Source organism: Phyllostomus discolor, chromosome 14 (genome assembly GCF_004126475.2).
Source record: "Phyllostomus discolor isolate MPI-MPIP mPhyDis1 chromosome 14, mPhyDis1.pri.v3, whole genome shotgun sequence".
In the NCBI taxonomy this organism is placed as follows: Eukaryota; Metazoa; Chordata; class Mammalia; order Chiroptera; family Phyllostomidae; genus Phyllostomus; species Phyllostomus discolor.
The window spans coordinates 32,861,912-32,878,198 of record NC_040916.2 but is presented as its reverse complement, the minus strand read 5'-3'; the positions used below and the strand labels follow the sequence as shown (position 1 = coordinate 32,878,198).

The 16,287-nt window shown below is 41.3% G+C and overlaps 1 protein-coding gene across 3 annotated transcripts in view; it reads left to right on the top strand.

Annotated features, from left to right (window-relative positions):
• The window catches only part of COL11A1 (collagen type XI alpha 1 chain), a 164,591-nt gene that overhangs the window by 108,969 nt on the left and 39,335 nt on the right, over nucleotides 1-16,287 (top strand). For all 3 annotated transcript variants that reach the window (XM_028502638.2, XM_028502637.2, XM_036015040.1), the window contains 5 exons: nucleotides 5,295-5,402; nucleotides 10,524-10,631; nucleotides 10,962-11,015; nucleotides 12,016-12,069; nucleotides 12,835-12,942. In XM_028502638.2, the coding sequence (XP_028358439.1) occupies nucleotides 5,295-5,402; nucleotides 10,524-10,631; nucleotides 10,962-11,015; nucleotides 12,016-12,069; nucleotides 12,835-12,942 (432 nt within the window). The remainder of the gene's footprint in view (nucleotides 1-5,294; nucleotides 5,403-10,523; nucleotides 10,632-10,961; nucleotides 11,016-12,015; nucleotides 12,070-12,834; nucleotides 12,943-16,287) is intronic.

The window sequence follows — 16,287 nt, the reverse complement described above, 5'->3', positions numbered from 1 at the left end:
GAACATTCTACGTTTATGCTTCTCACCCTTGCGGGCTGCCTTTGAAGTGCATGCTGATGAGATGGCTTGTCTGTTTACCGGTTCCATTTCCTTTGCAAATGCTCCTCAGAACATGCAACACCCAGGGAAAGCCATGGCGAACATGTTTCTCTGGGTGTTCCGTGTGGGATGCAGCAGAGGTATGACTGCTCAGCACTGCAAGGCCGTGAGCGGATGCCGCTGCTCATCTCACCGCCACCGTGCGGTTTCGGGCAGGTGCTGGGGAGCAGGACAGCTGGCAAAGGTAAAGCAAATAACTAAAATGGAAAGAACCGAATAAACAAGCAAACGGAATGGGAACCAAGGGCTCATATTGCAGAGAACAGAACAGACTGATGGTTGCCAGAGGGGAGGGGAGTTGGGGGGCTGGGTGAAAAAGGTGGAGGGACGAAGAAGTACAGATTGTTGGTTACAAAATAGTCACAGGGATGTCAGGTACAGCACAGGGAATATAATCAATAAGACTGTGACTTCCGGTGAAGATGGAGTCATAGGTAGATACACTTGGGCGGATGCCTCCTCGCACAACCAAAAGAAGGACAACAAATTTAAAAACAGAAAATAACCAGAACTGCCAGAAAATCAAGCTGTATGGAAGTCCGACAACCAAGGAGTCAAGAAGAAGCATTCATCCAGACCAGGAGGAGGGGCGGAGACAGGCAGCTGCGCAGAGGACGCCAGGCAGGCAGTGGTGGAGGACCAGGTGGCCCCGCATTCACATGTGAATAAACCTGGAGGAACAACTGGGGAGCGAGACAGACCCCACGACCCAGGGTTCCAGCAAGGGGAAATAAAGCCTATAAACCTTTGACTGAAAACACCTGTGGGGATTGCAGCAGTGGGAGAAACTCCCAGCCTCATAGAAGAGTTTATTGGAGAGACCCACAGGGTCCTAGGACGTACATAAACCCACCATCCAGGAATCAGCACCAGAAGGGACCAATTTGCTTGTGGGTAGTGGAGGAAGTGACTGAAAGCTGGTGGAGAGCTAAGGAAGAGGCCCTGTTCCCTCTTGGACCCTCCCCCACATCACAACGTCACAATGCAGTGACGTGAGTTGGCCCGCCCTGGCGAATGCCTGAGGCCCCTACCCTTACTACATATCAGGCATGTCAAGACAAACAAAAATGGCCCAAATGAAAGAACAGATCAAAGCTCCAGAAAAAAAATACAGCTAGTAATGAAGGCATAGACGACCTATCAGATGCACAGTTCAAAAACTTGGTAATCAGGATGCTCACAGAAATGGTTGAGTATGGTTACAAAATAGAGGAAAAAGTGAAGACTGTGAAAAGTGAAAGAAAATTAAAGGGAACCAACAGTGACAAGAGGGAAATTGGGACTCAAATCAATAGGAGCAGAAATAAACATTCAACCAGAACAGAATGAAGAAACAAGAATTCAGAAAAATGATGAGAGACTCAGGAACCTCCTGGACAACTTTAAATGTTCCAACATCCAAATCATAGGGGTGCCCAAAGGAGAACCAACAACAGCAAGAAATTGAAAACTTATTTAAAAACATAATAAAGAAGAACTTCCCCAATCTGACAAAGGAAATAGATTTCCAGGAAGTCCAGGAAGCTCAGAGAGTTCCAAAAAAGACCCAAGGAAGCACACTCCAAGGCACATTATAATTACATTACCCAAGATTAAAGATAAAGAGAGAATCTTAAAAACAGCAAGAGAAAAAGAGACAGTTATCTCCAAAGGAGTTTCCATAAGACTGTCAGCTGATTTCTCAAAAGAAATCTTGCAGGCAAGAAGGGGCTGTAAAGAAGTATTTGAAGTCATGAAAGGCAAGGACCTACATCCAAGATTACTGTATCTCGCAAAGCTATCATTTAGAATGGAAGGGCAGATAAAGTGCTTCCCCAATAAGGTCAAGTTAAAGGAATTTATCATCACCAAGCCCTTATTACATGAAATGTTAAAGGGACTTATCTAAGAAAAAGAAGATAAAAAATATGAACAGTAAAGTGACAACTAACTCAGAAATATCAACAGCTGACCCTAAAAAAAAAAACAAAAAAGAACTAAGCAAACAACTAGAACAGGAACAGAATCACAGAAATGGAGATCACATGGAGGTTATCAGCAGGGAGGGGTGGGGGGAGAATGGGGGAAAAGGCACAGGGAATAAGAAGCGTAAATGGTAGGTACAAAATAGACAGGGGGAGGTTAAGAATAGTATGGGAAATGGAGAAGCTGAAGAACTTATATGTACGACCCAGGGACATGAACTAAGAGGGGAGAGTACTGGTGGGAGGAGGGGGTACAAGGGAGGGGAATAAAGGGGAGGAAAAAATGGAACAACTGTAATAACATAATGAATAAAATATATTTAAATAAATAATATTGTATTGACTACATATAGTGCCAGGTGGGTACTGCAAGTGTTGGGGGAACACTTTGTAAAGTATATGATTGTCTAACTATTTTGCTGTATACCTAAAACTAACACAAAATAATACTGAATGTCAACTGTAAATGAAAAACGAAATTCAAGTAAAAGAAAATAAATATGGAAATGGAGAGTCCTCCCTTTTAAAAGCTGGTAAACGTCCACTTTTCACCTGCAAACAAGTGACCTGCAGGGGTTAATGTTTAGTGTTTACGTACCGGAACACTTTCTGATGTCACGGTCATTATAATTCATGTAATTCAACATGCTATGTTAGGAAAACTTAATTTGTCACATGTCCATTGCTACTTAAATCACAAATTGGGGTGGCAATATTTCTATAGCTTTTAGCCTCTCGTTTTCTGAGGAATTTCCATTTAAGCACTTTTAATGTGTAAACTCTTCATCGTTGCTGTAGAGAGATAAGTATACAGGATTGATTTTTTTTTTTGTAAATAAAAAAGGTCGGTTTGACACGACGTCTTCTTATTTAACCTCACTACGGATTAATTGTAACCACTACACTTTTAGGTGTTGACAATTTATACTTGGTAATTAGCTTAATAATTCAGACTTAATTATAAGTTCTACGTTATGATGTTTTAATGTCACTCTTCAGCTGTTGTCCCAATGAATGTAGTTCCCCTTGCTGCCACACAGGTTGTGGGTGACTTGTCCAGAACGTTTTGAACCCCTCTAGTACCTACCATTCATTTATATATCTTATTTCAACCTTTCTCTTTTATCAGCTTCTTCCCCCCACATAGATCTAGGCAATGATCGTTATTGGCTAGTCCTGTGAATTGGTCAGCATTAGATGAACAGCTGATGAGGACTTTCATTTTTTTTTCACCTTTGACTCTCTTTTAAGCTTCTGACAAGCCGTTTAAATCAGGATGAAAAGCACTGGGAGGCGGCAAAGGTCTGCCCTCCCGTTAACAGTGTGACCTCAGCCCACACCGTCTTCTGGGGCTTAGCTTTCTCTTCACAAAACTCCGCTTCTAGATCATTGGAGACTGCACACCTCCGTGTGAGACGGAGAGTTGTTCGTGCACAGCTCTCTGACCTCTGCTGCATCACAGTTTGAGGAAGATACCGTTTAAAGAACTTCACATGTCATAAAAGCATTGACATCCCCCAAACCCAATGAGTCAGTCTGTATCAGTCCGCATTTTATGGGCAAGAAAAGTGAGCCGTGGAGAAGTTAACCAATTTGGTCCAGATGAAAAGAGGCGAGTGGTTCAGTGCTAGGATAGGACTGTCACACACAGCTGGCACGTTCCCTGAGGGCTGCTGTGTGCCAGCCACTGCCTGGGTGGCTGCAGCTCAGTGTGGGGGGCGGGGGGGCGGGGAAATCCTCCCCTTGAGGAGCTCATCATGACCTGTTTCACCTATGTTTAAACCCAAACGTTTTAGTTTTAGATGTAACTCATGTATCTGACGATTATAAAGCCCTCTGTCCTGTACTGTAGCCAGTTACAGAGAAGTGCAATAATTTCTACACTCACTACAGATGTCTGCCCTTCCTGGGAAAAAAACGCACCTGCAGCGTGAGTGTGCAAGGGCTGGTGCCCACCACGGTGCGTTCTGTGTTCCCACTCACTGTGTTACAACCTCAGGTTCTCGCCACGTTTCTGTGGAGTGTGTAAATGGGTTCTCTTTTTATTGTTGGATCTACATTTTCATTTTTTTTTAAAAAATGAGACTTCTCTAGTCATTCAGCTGGAACTGGAGGATTCGTAGACTTATTCTTCTCAAAGTTGGCCCGGGGATATTTCAATAAGATTTGCAAGTTTGTAATATGATTTGCTTAATCGGTACATATCATCAGAGATTCTCCCTTTTTCATTTATAGATGTATAAAATGAAATCATTGCAGAGCATGCTGTTATTAAAAATAGCTCGACTTACAGAATGTTTGAAATAACTAATGGAAAAGGAAATTGCAGCTGTACTTTAGGGAGCAAATAGACATCCAAAAAGTTTTCATCCACCCTTTTGAAATTAATGAGCTGTGATAATATCATCAGCAGTATTTTAACTACAGAAAAGTAATATGTTTTTATTGTTAATTTTAATGCAGTTTCCACAAGCAAGATGGCAATCTGAAATTTAATCTTATTAATACTCCAAGGAAGTCATTAAAATAGTTAAGTTTGTATAATAAAAAATATTATATAATATCTACAGACTCTTCACATTGTCATTGATTCAAATCAGCATTCTTCCTCTCCTTCATATATATGAAAATATGTATGTAATTAATTTTAAAGATTAACCATACTTCACTATAAAATTAACAATGTTTGTTTCCCAACTAAAAGCCATGTGTCATTTTCATGTCCTGGCCAGTCACGATGCGTCCAGTGAAGGAAATACATGTTTGTCTTAATTGTTATTCCACAGCTTCTCAGGAAAGTATGCATTCACTTGGAATCCTTTCTCCTGCAAATTTGGGTAATTTGTATTGACCAGACAGGAGTCCACTTAGATCCTATATTCTTTAAAACATGTACATCCTGTTCGCGTGCTTTATGGAAAGGCCAATGGGTATCTCTAATTTTATGATAATTTTACATTTAAATGAAAAAAGATAACATCTTTAAAATATTAAATATATGTAATGTTGAAATTATTTTATCTTACCAGTGTTTCCTAACTTTAATATTGGACGAGAAATTAATCTTTAAAGTAGCGAGCACCGCTGTTCTTGTCTGAGATCTGATCATTGTCTAAAAGTGACTTTTGTGTTATTTACTAAGAGATCACCCTATTAAGTGAGTGATGCCTATGACGGATCACTTTTTCCGTCACTGATAACAACACACTTCCCGCCCCGTCTCGTGTCCAGGGTTCGCCGGGAGAGCGGGGAGCAGCGGGCACGGCGGGCCCCATCGGATTGCCAGGGCGTCCGGGACCCCAGGGCCCTCCCGGTCCGGCTGGAGAGAAGGGCGTGCCTGTAAGTAACCTCAAGGAGAAAACACACGATCCTGCCACCCTGCACGGTTATTACTTTTTACTCAGGGATATTAGCTCTTCCTACTCCATTGCATTCTCTCGGTGTGTGCCCGGCATGTACGCTCTCTCCTTTTTATTTTTATAATACAGAACATTTCAAGTTCAATTAAATGAGATGGCATTTTTCCACGCTTTATGAAACCCTAATACCTGTGAGGGAGTTGGATATTATTAATGTAAAAGGCTCCCGATTTTCTCCTTTTTTAAAAAAATAAAATTGGAGTTTTGATTAAAACTATTCCTTGCTGTTTTGTATTAGGGAAGTGTGCACTTTTCACTCTCCCTGGAATACGAGTATATTTCCAATCATTTTCATGCAAGTTAAACCCATAGAGAGTGGCTGTTCTCATGTAATCTGAGTTTTGGTCTATAGCGAATGAGAATGGAAACATCTGACCAATTATCTCATCTTACCGTTATGGGACTTGAAAAGTTTTTATATTTCAATGATTGCAGGCTGTTCTGCTCACTAGATTGGTGTTTCTTTGTCAAGATCTCTTCCCTGTTTTGGTTTCTGCTTTTCATTTAATCATATTAATTTTCTAAAACATGAAAGCCTTCTCTCGTCCTCCAAGATTTAAACACAGACTCATTCAGTAAATGTGGATGCAAATAGCTGACAATCATACATACATATGAGTTTAATACTTCTGCATACATGTAAGTCTTGAAATATATAATCTAGTTTACACCTACAATTTTTAAAAACTTTTTTTTAATCATGAAGACTTAACTTTTAGCAAGTTGATTCAGATTAAGCATGTTGGTTTCATTGTCCAAGCATTTTCTCTCATTTCTACTTGTGATATTATTCAAGTGTTAAATGGTTGCTTCGTGTAATCCATTATCTTTTAGAGACATTTAGAATATTAACATGAAGCCATGCCACCTTGGACAGAATTTGGGGGGAACAGAAAGAAGCATATTGAGTTACTGAGAATTTTTTAAAGTAACATATTTCCAGCTTAGTAAATGTGTTGGAAATCTAGACATTATTTTCTGAGTTGTTAGTAAACAATGATGAAAAAATTGTTCTTTGTCTGCCTCTTACAAGTTTCCTAATTTCCAGCCAACCTCAACAACTATAAAGATTTGTCCATAAAACTTTTGTAGTACCCCGTGCCCTGGGACCGGAGGGAAAGGACGGAGATTCAGGCCCTTTCACACCAGTTCATTCAAACGTCCAGGGCACTTACATCTGGGTGCAATGCAGTGAAGAAGGCATACACAGAAGAAAAAAAAAGACATAGGTTGCTTTTTGCACAAATTGAGAATATATTAATGAAGAAGTCAAGAATTCTGTGAATATGTTGAATTATGGGTTTTAAAGTGGTTCAATGCCTTGACTTAATGAAGAAGTAAAATACTAAAACAAAGACTAGAAAAGGGAAAAGTACTGGAAGTGATCAGAAGAAATGAATTTGCCCAGGCGAAGGAGGAATTGCGAAGGGGGCCCAGGGAAGGATCTGGTCCTGGGCTGTGGTGGTGACTGATATGACTGTGACCAGGCGGGAGGACGGAATGGCCTGCCCATCCTGCCTGTCCATCATTCCCTGCACCACCAAACATGCCACGATGTTCACCCTCCTGTTGTCATCAACAAAACCAATTGCCAGCAACTGAGTGCTGGATACTGGATTAAGGAACTTTTTTTTCCCCAAGAAAGTGTGTATTTTAGGAATAGCAGCATAAACTGGTTCTAAAATCCTTGGGAGAAAAATAGCCACAGACCTCCACGCAGAGCTTCAGTGAAAACCAGTGGAAATATTAGCGAAGGTGTTTAGTGTTTCCCTTTTCCTTGACCCGATGTTCGTGTTGCATTTTAACTCCCTGAGCAGCTCGTGTTATCATCAATTGGCAGGGTGAGGCTTCCATAGAGAATCCCCAGCAGAGGGTGTGTGGAAGGCAAGCCCTGGGTGCCCTTACCCGCCAGCCCGGCTCCTGGGAAGGGAGAAAGTAGAAAATGGACCTCAAACATCCATCTGTATGACCGACCTCCTTAGGGCATTACCTGCAGCACCAGGGCCGAGTCTGCATCCCCACATCAACCAATCAGATTAGAGACTCGGGGTTGCAGGGGCAAGTGTGGAGAGTGGAGCTAAAATCTCCCCCAACCTACTGCACTGATAGAAATATTTTGATGGGGAGAATAATTGCTGAAAAAAAAAACTACTAACTGCATTAGGGGAGCACCAGATTCAAAAAGTACAGATAGGAAATGATGTTGATAATATACCGATTCGGGAGACAGCTGTAGAAATGCGGAAAAATGCAACATCAGAAACGGTGAAGGCAACGTATGGACTGTAAAGGGGTCAGGCAATGCTAGTTGGAGACAAGAGAAAAAAAATACAATTTCAGACACACGTGTATGAAATACAGAGAATGATCGGTATCAGGATTGTACACCTGGGGGCCACGCACATATATTTTGGGACTTACGCAGTAAGAAGAAAGAATCGGTGGAAAGGAAAGAAGTTAAGGGTGTCATTGTGATCATCGATCACCTGAGAATTGGGTTGGGAGCTCGTTTCTGCCATTTACTTAGTTCATGAGTTTTGGCTACATAGTTTAACATTTCCAGACTTCTGTTTCTTCATCTCCATAGGGAAGACAGCCATAGTAATTTGTGGGGATTAGATGAAATTGTAGTTCTAAATCGCTTTGTGTAATTGTGATAACTATTCAGTGAATCATCATCATCATCATCATCATCATAATCATCCTGACACTCTTCAAACCAGAGTTGTCATAAGAAAGGATGAATGAATAACTAGAAAATAAGTGAATAAGTTGGCTTTTGGATAAGAAAGGATGGATTCTCTAAATGGTAATATAGGCTAATATAAAATTATGCCAAATCAAACATGGAAATGAGCAGTTACTTCTATAAGCAAGATTCAGCTATTTTATGAATGAAGGTGTAGAAATGATAAAATAAGTACTTCTCCAGGGGGTACAGATGTTGTTTCTGGTAGTCCTATAGGTTGAGGGCCGAGAGATACACAATCAGTTTGTCATCTTGTGAGTTGTAAGTGAAAAATCTAAGTTTAGTGTGTTGTCCAGTTGACTTTTCCCCCCCGACTCCACACAGACCAGGATCGGAGGAAGCAAGTGGCCGGTGATCCCTGGCTGTAGGTGATAGGTGTGTTATAACGAAGGTAGAGAAGGATCCATCTGTCTTATTGGCAGAGACTCTTGTATGAAAGAATCGGTTTTTGGAGCTCAGGCACACAGGAGATCCCAGTGAAGGGGAAATACCAGAATCGGCTGATGTGTCTGAAATAGAGAAGTTCACTGTGAGCAGTGGAGCATGATTTATGAGCAACTTCGCTTTAACATATCATCACATTTGATTGGGAGGAAACAGAAGGTCTCCAGGGTGATATCGGCGGTATGGTTTCCATGACAGTTTCGGCATAGGTTTGAAAAATAAGGTCATAGGGAACCCAGGGAACTAATACATCAGAGTTAAGTTAACTTTGCTCTGTAGGTATTTTGTTATTTTTGTTGTCACTAAGTAATGAACAAATTAATTAACAAATTAAATACTCATTAAGTGGCTAGTCTGGGCCACAGGCCGGAGGGATGCAGTTGGATGCGAAAGCGGATAGCGTCCGCCCTGGCACAGCCTGTTGTCTGAGGGGGCAGTTAGATACGGGGCAAAGAATCAGGAGGCACATGGGGCGCTGCAGACTCGGGTTAGCGACGTGAGGGGACGCACTGGTGTGTGTCGGCTCCCGACAGGGGGGCCTGAGAGAGGGGCCTGAGCCGGGCTGGGCCCTCCTTTGGACAGGATGTGCAGGGGCTTGTACACAATGAGAAGGATTTAGCTGGGCAGAGTCCTTTTATGATTAGCACCCCAGGCCAAAGGAATGAGCCTTGCTCAGGCCAAGGGACGGGAAGAGCTGGAATCAGGTCCACGTGGAAAAACGTCCAGAGGGGTGGGAATGCAGACAGCACGGGCAGCGGAGGCTCCATGCACCTGGGCAGGTAGTGGGAGCCCGATACCCACGCAGGGCACGCTAACAGCTGGGCCTGCATCTTAGGAATCCTAAACAAGTGAACTGCGGGATGTTGGTTCGATGATCCCAGTGTCTCTCTGGCTCCGTCAGAGGGAAGAGTTGGGAGTAAGAATAGATGTGAGGGTGGAGAGAGGTTGTTTCAGTGGTCGGATGTGGGATAAGGTGTCAGTGGTGGAGAGAAGGGGAAGGAAGTACCTTCAAGGAATGAACTTGGTCAGGGTGCAGGGCCAGGAGGAGGTGGCGGAGGAAGGAAGCGGCCGGAGGGCTGGCCGCTGCGAAGGCCGGCGAGTTACTGCGGGCAGAACGGACGAAATCGTGACTTTTAGATGATAAACTATTTTCTAAATCCTGAAAGGAATTCTTAAACAGAAAATGCAAGTCATCTGCATTATCGAGGTGTTATTTTTAGTATTACACAACATACGAGTAGGTAAATTTTAACACAGGAAAATAATGCCATTGTCAAAAAATAAGCAAACAAAACAGAAAGGCTAGGAGCCTTGTCATTTTGAACAAGTGAAAGCGGCCATGAATTAAAATACCAAAATTTAGGAGACTCCACGACGCATTTGTTTAAAATATAAAAAGGTCACGCAGAAAGCCCGTGGCGAAGTTGGGCGCTGAGCAGATGAATTTCTATGAATTTCTGGGCCTATTAGCTACCCAGCATCACCAGTGAAGAGTAAAGGCTCAGTGACTTCTTGCAAGCATCAGGCATGGGATTTATCGATACACAATACTTGATTAGGAAATGCGTGTTTAAAATTAAAATTCTAAGGTGAGTCCATTGTATCTGTGGACCCTAGCCTGAGATTCATAAGTGGTTCTCAAGGAAAGTATTCTTGGTCATAAGCAAACGCAGGGATATTTTGCATCCTCATTTACAAAATATTTTCTGTTCTTGAGAACATGAAGTGATTTCTTTGTCAAATGTGGAGGGTAGAGTAGGAGTCAGAGCTGCACCTTCAAACTGTAGCAAGCGGCTGAGGGGTAGGTGTCTTCCAACACAGTAACGGTCTGCTGGGTTTTCCATGCAGGGAGAAAAAGGCCCCCAGGGCCCCGCGGGCAGAGACGGGGTGCAGGGCCCCGTGGGTCTCCCCGGGCCGGCCGGGCCCGCGGGCTCCCCTGGAGAGGACGGCGACAAGGTTGGTGGCCTTCATTCCTCAGTATCGCTGGCGTAAAGTACATTTTTTCTCAATAACGCTAGACGTAACCTTTCTAAGATTAGATGCCAGACCCAAAGATAGCTTTCCCAAAGTTTCATCCATCTTCCTTGTGCTCAGAAGTTTTCGTTTAGAGGTTGAGAATTCGTCACTGCCCCGTGATATGCGGGGCGTAAATAAGAAAAGAGAGCATGTACGAGCACAACGGTGGTGAGAAAAAGTAGCAAATGACAGAATTGCTTATTTATGTTTGAATATGTGTGCCTCTGAAATAAATGGGAGATAAACCCTACCTCAAACTTTCAAATACAGGGTGAAATTGGTGAGCCTGGACAAAAAGGCAGCAAGGGTGACAAAGGAGAAAATGTGAGTTTCCTGCTTTTTCCTTAAGGGTGCTTTATTTATTTAACCCCTTTTGCTAATAACCATGGGCAGTTTTCATTAGTACTACTTATATATCAGAAAACTATAACATCAACACTGTTTCCTCTGGGATTCAGTCTGTTCTATTTTTTGTTGTTTTTTTTTTAATTTAAATTGTATTTTTCTATGACAGTTTACATTCAATATTACTTTGTATTCAGTCAATTCTAGTAAAACTTCTTTTTCAAGCTGTGCATGTTCAAAGATATACAAGAATTCCGACCCAGAAAGCCTCGGAATGGGACTGAGACGTCAGCCGTTTTCCCCGCCATTAGTTCAAACGTTCGTAGGGTTCAAAGACAGATACAGTGTCCGTTGTTACGAAAAGAATTTTGACCTAGCGCACACCTGAGACGGTTTCATGTGCCCGATGGTCCACACACCACGCGTTACACATAAACGGGCAGTTAGCAAGGCATACTTGTGCCTGTAAGGCTGATAAACCTGTTAAAATCTATTGCTCACAGGAAGGAGTTCTGGAATACATAATAAAGGACACTCAGTTTGCACGCGTCTACATGTGAAGAAAATCCTAAATTTCATATATCCCTGCGTTCCACATGTATAGAGTCCTCTGAACCCTAGTATTCATTTAGAATGATAGCACACGGACAAATTATTCATGTGCTCATTCGGACTCATACATCTCTCATTAGGAGAAATCTGGCATTTTGCAATTTTCCAAATGTGAGCACTATTTACATCAGCACAGAAATCCATTTTTAAACATTGCAGATAGGAGCGTTTACAATAACTGCCGATTTCAAATTGATGGCAAACAGGCACATCTCAGTCCCCAGGACCGAAATCCAGGATGGTTGACCGCACATTACAAACAAGAGTCCAGACGCCTCATGGGTTTTGGCCAGCCAAATGTTCTGCACTGTACAGCGAGGCTCCTCTGGCTTCGGTTTCAAAATGACTGATTTTTATCTCACTGCAGGGTCCCCCTGGCCCCCCAGGTCTGCAGGGTCCAGTCGGCGCCCCTGGAATTGCTGTAAGTCTTCCTCCTTGTTCCCCAGACTGGAGTCCTCCCGGCCCCTGATTATGTGTATGAACTGTCCCATAACCAGTCTGTTTCCCAGAGGGAGGAGCTCATTGGTACGCTTAACATTGGTTGGAATTAAGGTGATCTAGTGTACCTGACCACGCTGATTTTGATAAACAAAGAACGTCGTGACTTCATCTTTTTTGTCTTTCTATCCTCACCTGAGGGCGTGTGTGTTAATTTTAGAGGGAGGGCAAGGGAGAAGGGGACAGAGAGAAACATCGATCTCAGAGGGAGAAAAACAGCGATGTGAGACAGAAACATCAATGGTTGCCTTCGGGTACAGAACCAGCAACCTAGGAATGTGTCCTAACCGGGATTTGAACCCATGATCTTTTGGTTTATAGGATGACACTCCAAACCGATTGACCTACCCTGTCAGGGTGTGATTTCATCTTACAATACATCCTAACCCATTGAGAAGTACTTCATTTGTATTAAATTCTGAACATTATTTGTCCCTGATTACAAAACATCTACTTCACTGGGCAACCATAAGAACATAAACATCAGCCATATTCCAGATACAAAGAATACAAACAAAACAAACAATGGTATATTTGCAGCAGATAACAGAAATTTAATCTACTTTTTACTTAGTTACTCGTATACAGACCAGTTTTGATTAAATTAGAAGCAGCTATACTCTTAGGATGACTTGTACCAGAATCATAATATTTCCAGTTTACGACCATTTTTGTTTCTCTCTGCCAGGGAGGCGACGGTGAGCCAGGTCCCCGAGGTCAACAGGGGATGTTTGGACAGAAAGGTGACGAGGGGGCAAGAGGGTTCCCAGGACCTCCGGGTCCCATCGGTCTGCAGGTGAGATGCTCTGTGCCTTGCGTCCTCTGCTGTCCCCCCTTACTTCGCACACCAGGCTTTCTGGTGGATGTAAAGCAAAGCAGAACGTTGGCACATGTTTAACCATGGGGACTGATTTTCTTAAACGTGTGTCTGAACTTCACCTTTGTTGTCAATTACTACTGATGTTTCTCAAGCTGTGTCACCCCTGCTTTCTGTTGCTGGTGTTAATTTGCCCTCCCATAGAAATGACATCTCCTTTCTTTATTCTCATTGTGTTTAAACAATGCATCTTGTTTAAGTCTGACAGTCAAAAGGGAGATGTTAGGAGGTTGTTTATTTTTCCCTGCAGATTCATAGCAGAGAAATTTGTATTTCGGATGGATAGCAAAAATTAAAAGCATTTTGTAAGTAGCAAACTGCCAATCACAACCACTGATGAAACACACCAATAGCAAATGCAAAGAATAACTGGGTAAAATAAATGAACAGTACATTGGTCGTGTAAAATAACACAACTATGATTTGTATTTTATAAAGCACACTCAGGAGAGGAAATATATCACTGTAAAGCATTGCAGACTAAGGAATTTTCATTCGGATATGTGCTCCAACTGGACCGTGAGACAAAGCGTTGGGTGATACACACCCGTTCTGGGTTCTTCCTCCTTCCTCCCCCGGGGCGCCCTTGCTTCCTGCAAACCCCGTGGGCAGCCAGCTCTCCTCTTCCACCGGCTTAGTCTGCATCTGCCCAGTGATCCTCTAAAATCACGAAATTTTGTTTTAAATAATATTTATTATTATTTTTAAAGATTTTATTTATTTATTTTTAGAGAGGGAAGGGAGGGAGAAAGAGAGAGAGAGAGAGAGAGAGAAACATCAATATGCGGTTGCTGGGAGCCGTGGCCTTGCAACCCAGGCATGTGCCCTGACCAGGAGTCGAACCTGCGATGCTTTGGTTCGAAGCCTGCACTCAATCCACTGAATTACGCCAGCCAGGGCTATTTTAAATAATATTTATTATTTAAATAATCAATTGTTTTGTTTTAAATAATCTTTAGGTGCAATGTAGATGTTAGTTACACCACATTAGAAATTTCAGAAATGCTCGATTTAAATCATCTAGTTACTGTATTCAAAAATTTGGGAGGCTGTAGAAAAGTACATAGAAGTTGCATTTGTATAAAGTTAATTTTAGAAGCTTCATTTTCACAAGTAAAAATCCCAGAATATTGGTTTTTAAAGTTAAATAGCTTATGTATATAATTATACAGATTACTGTAAACAATAAACCTAATTCTATTGTCATTACTATTATTGTTATAACACTCAGTGAGTGTCTACCAGGGAACACCTTATCATTTCCTGCTTTTATTTTCATGCCACAATAAATCCTTTTGAACTTGAACATGCAGGGGCTTCATTTTCATATTAGATTTTTGTGACACACACACATTTTTGGAATCAACAACAGACACTAAAAACTAGATTGCCGATGGGCCTGTGACCATTCATTTTCCACTTTTCACTTTTTCATTTCATGGAATATTCTGAATTCTTTAAGGGCATAGTTTAGGGATTCGGTTCTCGTGATTGAAGAAGATGCCCTGTAGCTCACATTACTAAACTATTAATTAAAAATTATCTTCATTTCCACAACATGATAAATGTGCTCTTCGATGAGGGGGACTCAAGAAATCAATTCCCTAAACATTGATTATATTTTCCTACAGCCGTTCCTTTAAGTCAGGAATCTGAAAAGATGCTAATGTAATTAACATGTTCACAATTGATCTACTTTCTTTAATTGAGTCTTCGTGGCAGAATAGATAGTAGCAATTACAGTAGACAAATAATAATGATATACTACTGCGGTCAAATGGCTTGATTTTTCAACTTGATGTGTGCTATTTGCCTGCACTTAAAGGAGGCACAGAGAACGAGCGTTCTTGGCCTGAGTTCATTGTTTGATTTCATCTCTTAAGTGGCAAATGATATGAAATGGACAGGCCTTTAAGCAGAATCTCTGCGGATATAAATTACTCCCGAGGAGAAACTCAGGACACGTGAAATGATTAACACTGCAGGGTCATGTAGGATGCTTAGCTCCAAGGCAGCAAGAGAACAGGACTCATTATGTCTCTATCCATTGTAATAATAAGAACATTCTGAATTAATCAACTCAAGCTATAATCGAGCTTATCAAAAAGATAAATATTACATTTTTTTTCTATTGGGAGGTTCCTATTGACTTAATATTAGGAGTAACCATGTGCATAAAGAAATGATAGCACTACAGAGCTGGGCTTGTTAGGGAAAGAAAATAAAACTATAAACCAGTATTTATGTACCATTCAGTTTGGGGATCCCAAATCAGATGCACTCTCTAGTAAAAAGAAGTGGAAACCTAGACAAAATACAGGGACCGTGACTGTTTTCTGATACAGTGTTCGTAAGAACTGAATCATGTCTAGCTGCAATGCGTACTACTAAAGAAAATGGACTTAACAATGACGTATTTTACCTGTGTTAATTCATACTTGCATGTTTAAGGGTTGAAGTGTGTATGCCCCGTCAATTAATTCAAATCTCTTAAGTTATGGGTCTTAGAATCTACAGTTCAGCAATGTTTCCCAGATAATTTTCAGGCAGACTCAAATCTGAAACCCTACCTGGCTGTTTCCTCCCGAGAACTTCTCCAGTAATTCTAGAAGCTTCCATCACGCGATGGTTACCGTCTAGGAAGTACATGTAATAGTCTGTTTTCCTGGACATCTATCTGACATTTAATAAAATGTGAAATGAAACCCTGACAATGTTGTCCATTATAAACCAGTAATTAAGGTGTTCTCATAAAATGAAGATACACCATTTTTTTTAAGTTTGTAAGTATCCTTGGTAAAGGACCCTCTCCCCAAACGGAGAGTCGTGTGGAATTAGTGGGTCACCAAAACCATTTAGCGAGTTAACCAGCATTAAAAAAAATGACATACACTAGGATAAGTAAACTAGAATAAAAATATCAGAAATCATCACCTATGCCTTAAAAGTAAGTATCCCTTTTTGAAACTCATGTCTCAGCTAGTGTGTGTGTTTAGGGAATAATGAGAAAAGTGTTTTTATTATTGCAGACCATAATTTTCTAAAATAATAGCATGAATTTAGAGCTTTTGTATCATGTATTTTTTATTTCTTAAATAGATTGCACCTTAGACACTATTGTACAAGCTTTAAAATATGTATAGAGATATATACAAATAATGATAACACTGAAAACATTAAAAATGAGAACACTCCACAATCCTAATATATAAAAACCATTACCACTATACCATTTCTGTCCAATAAGCATCCTGCCTAAACAGA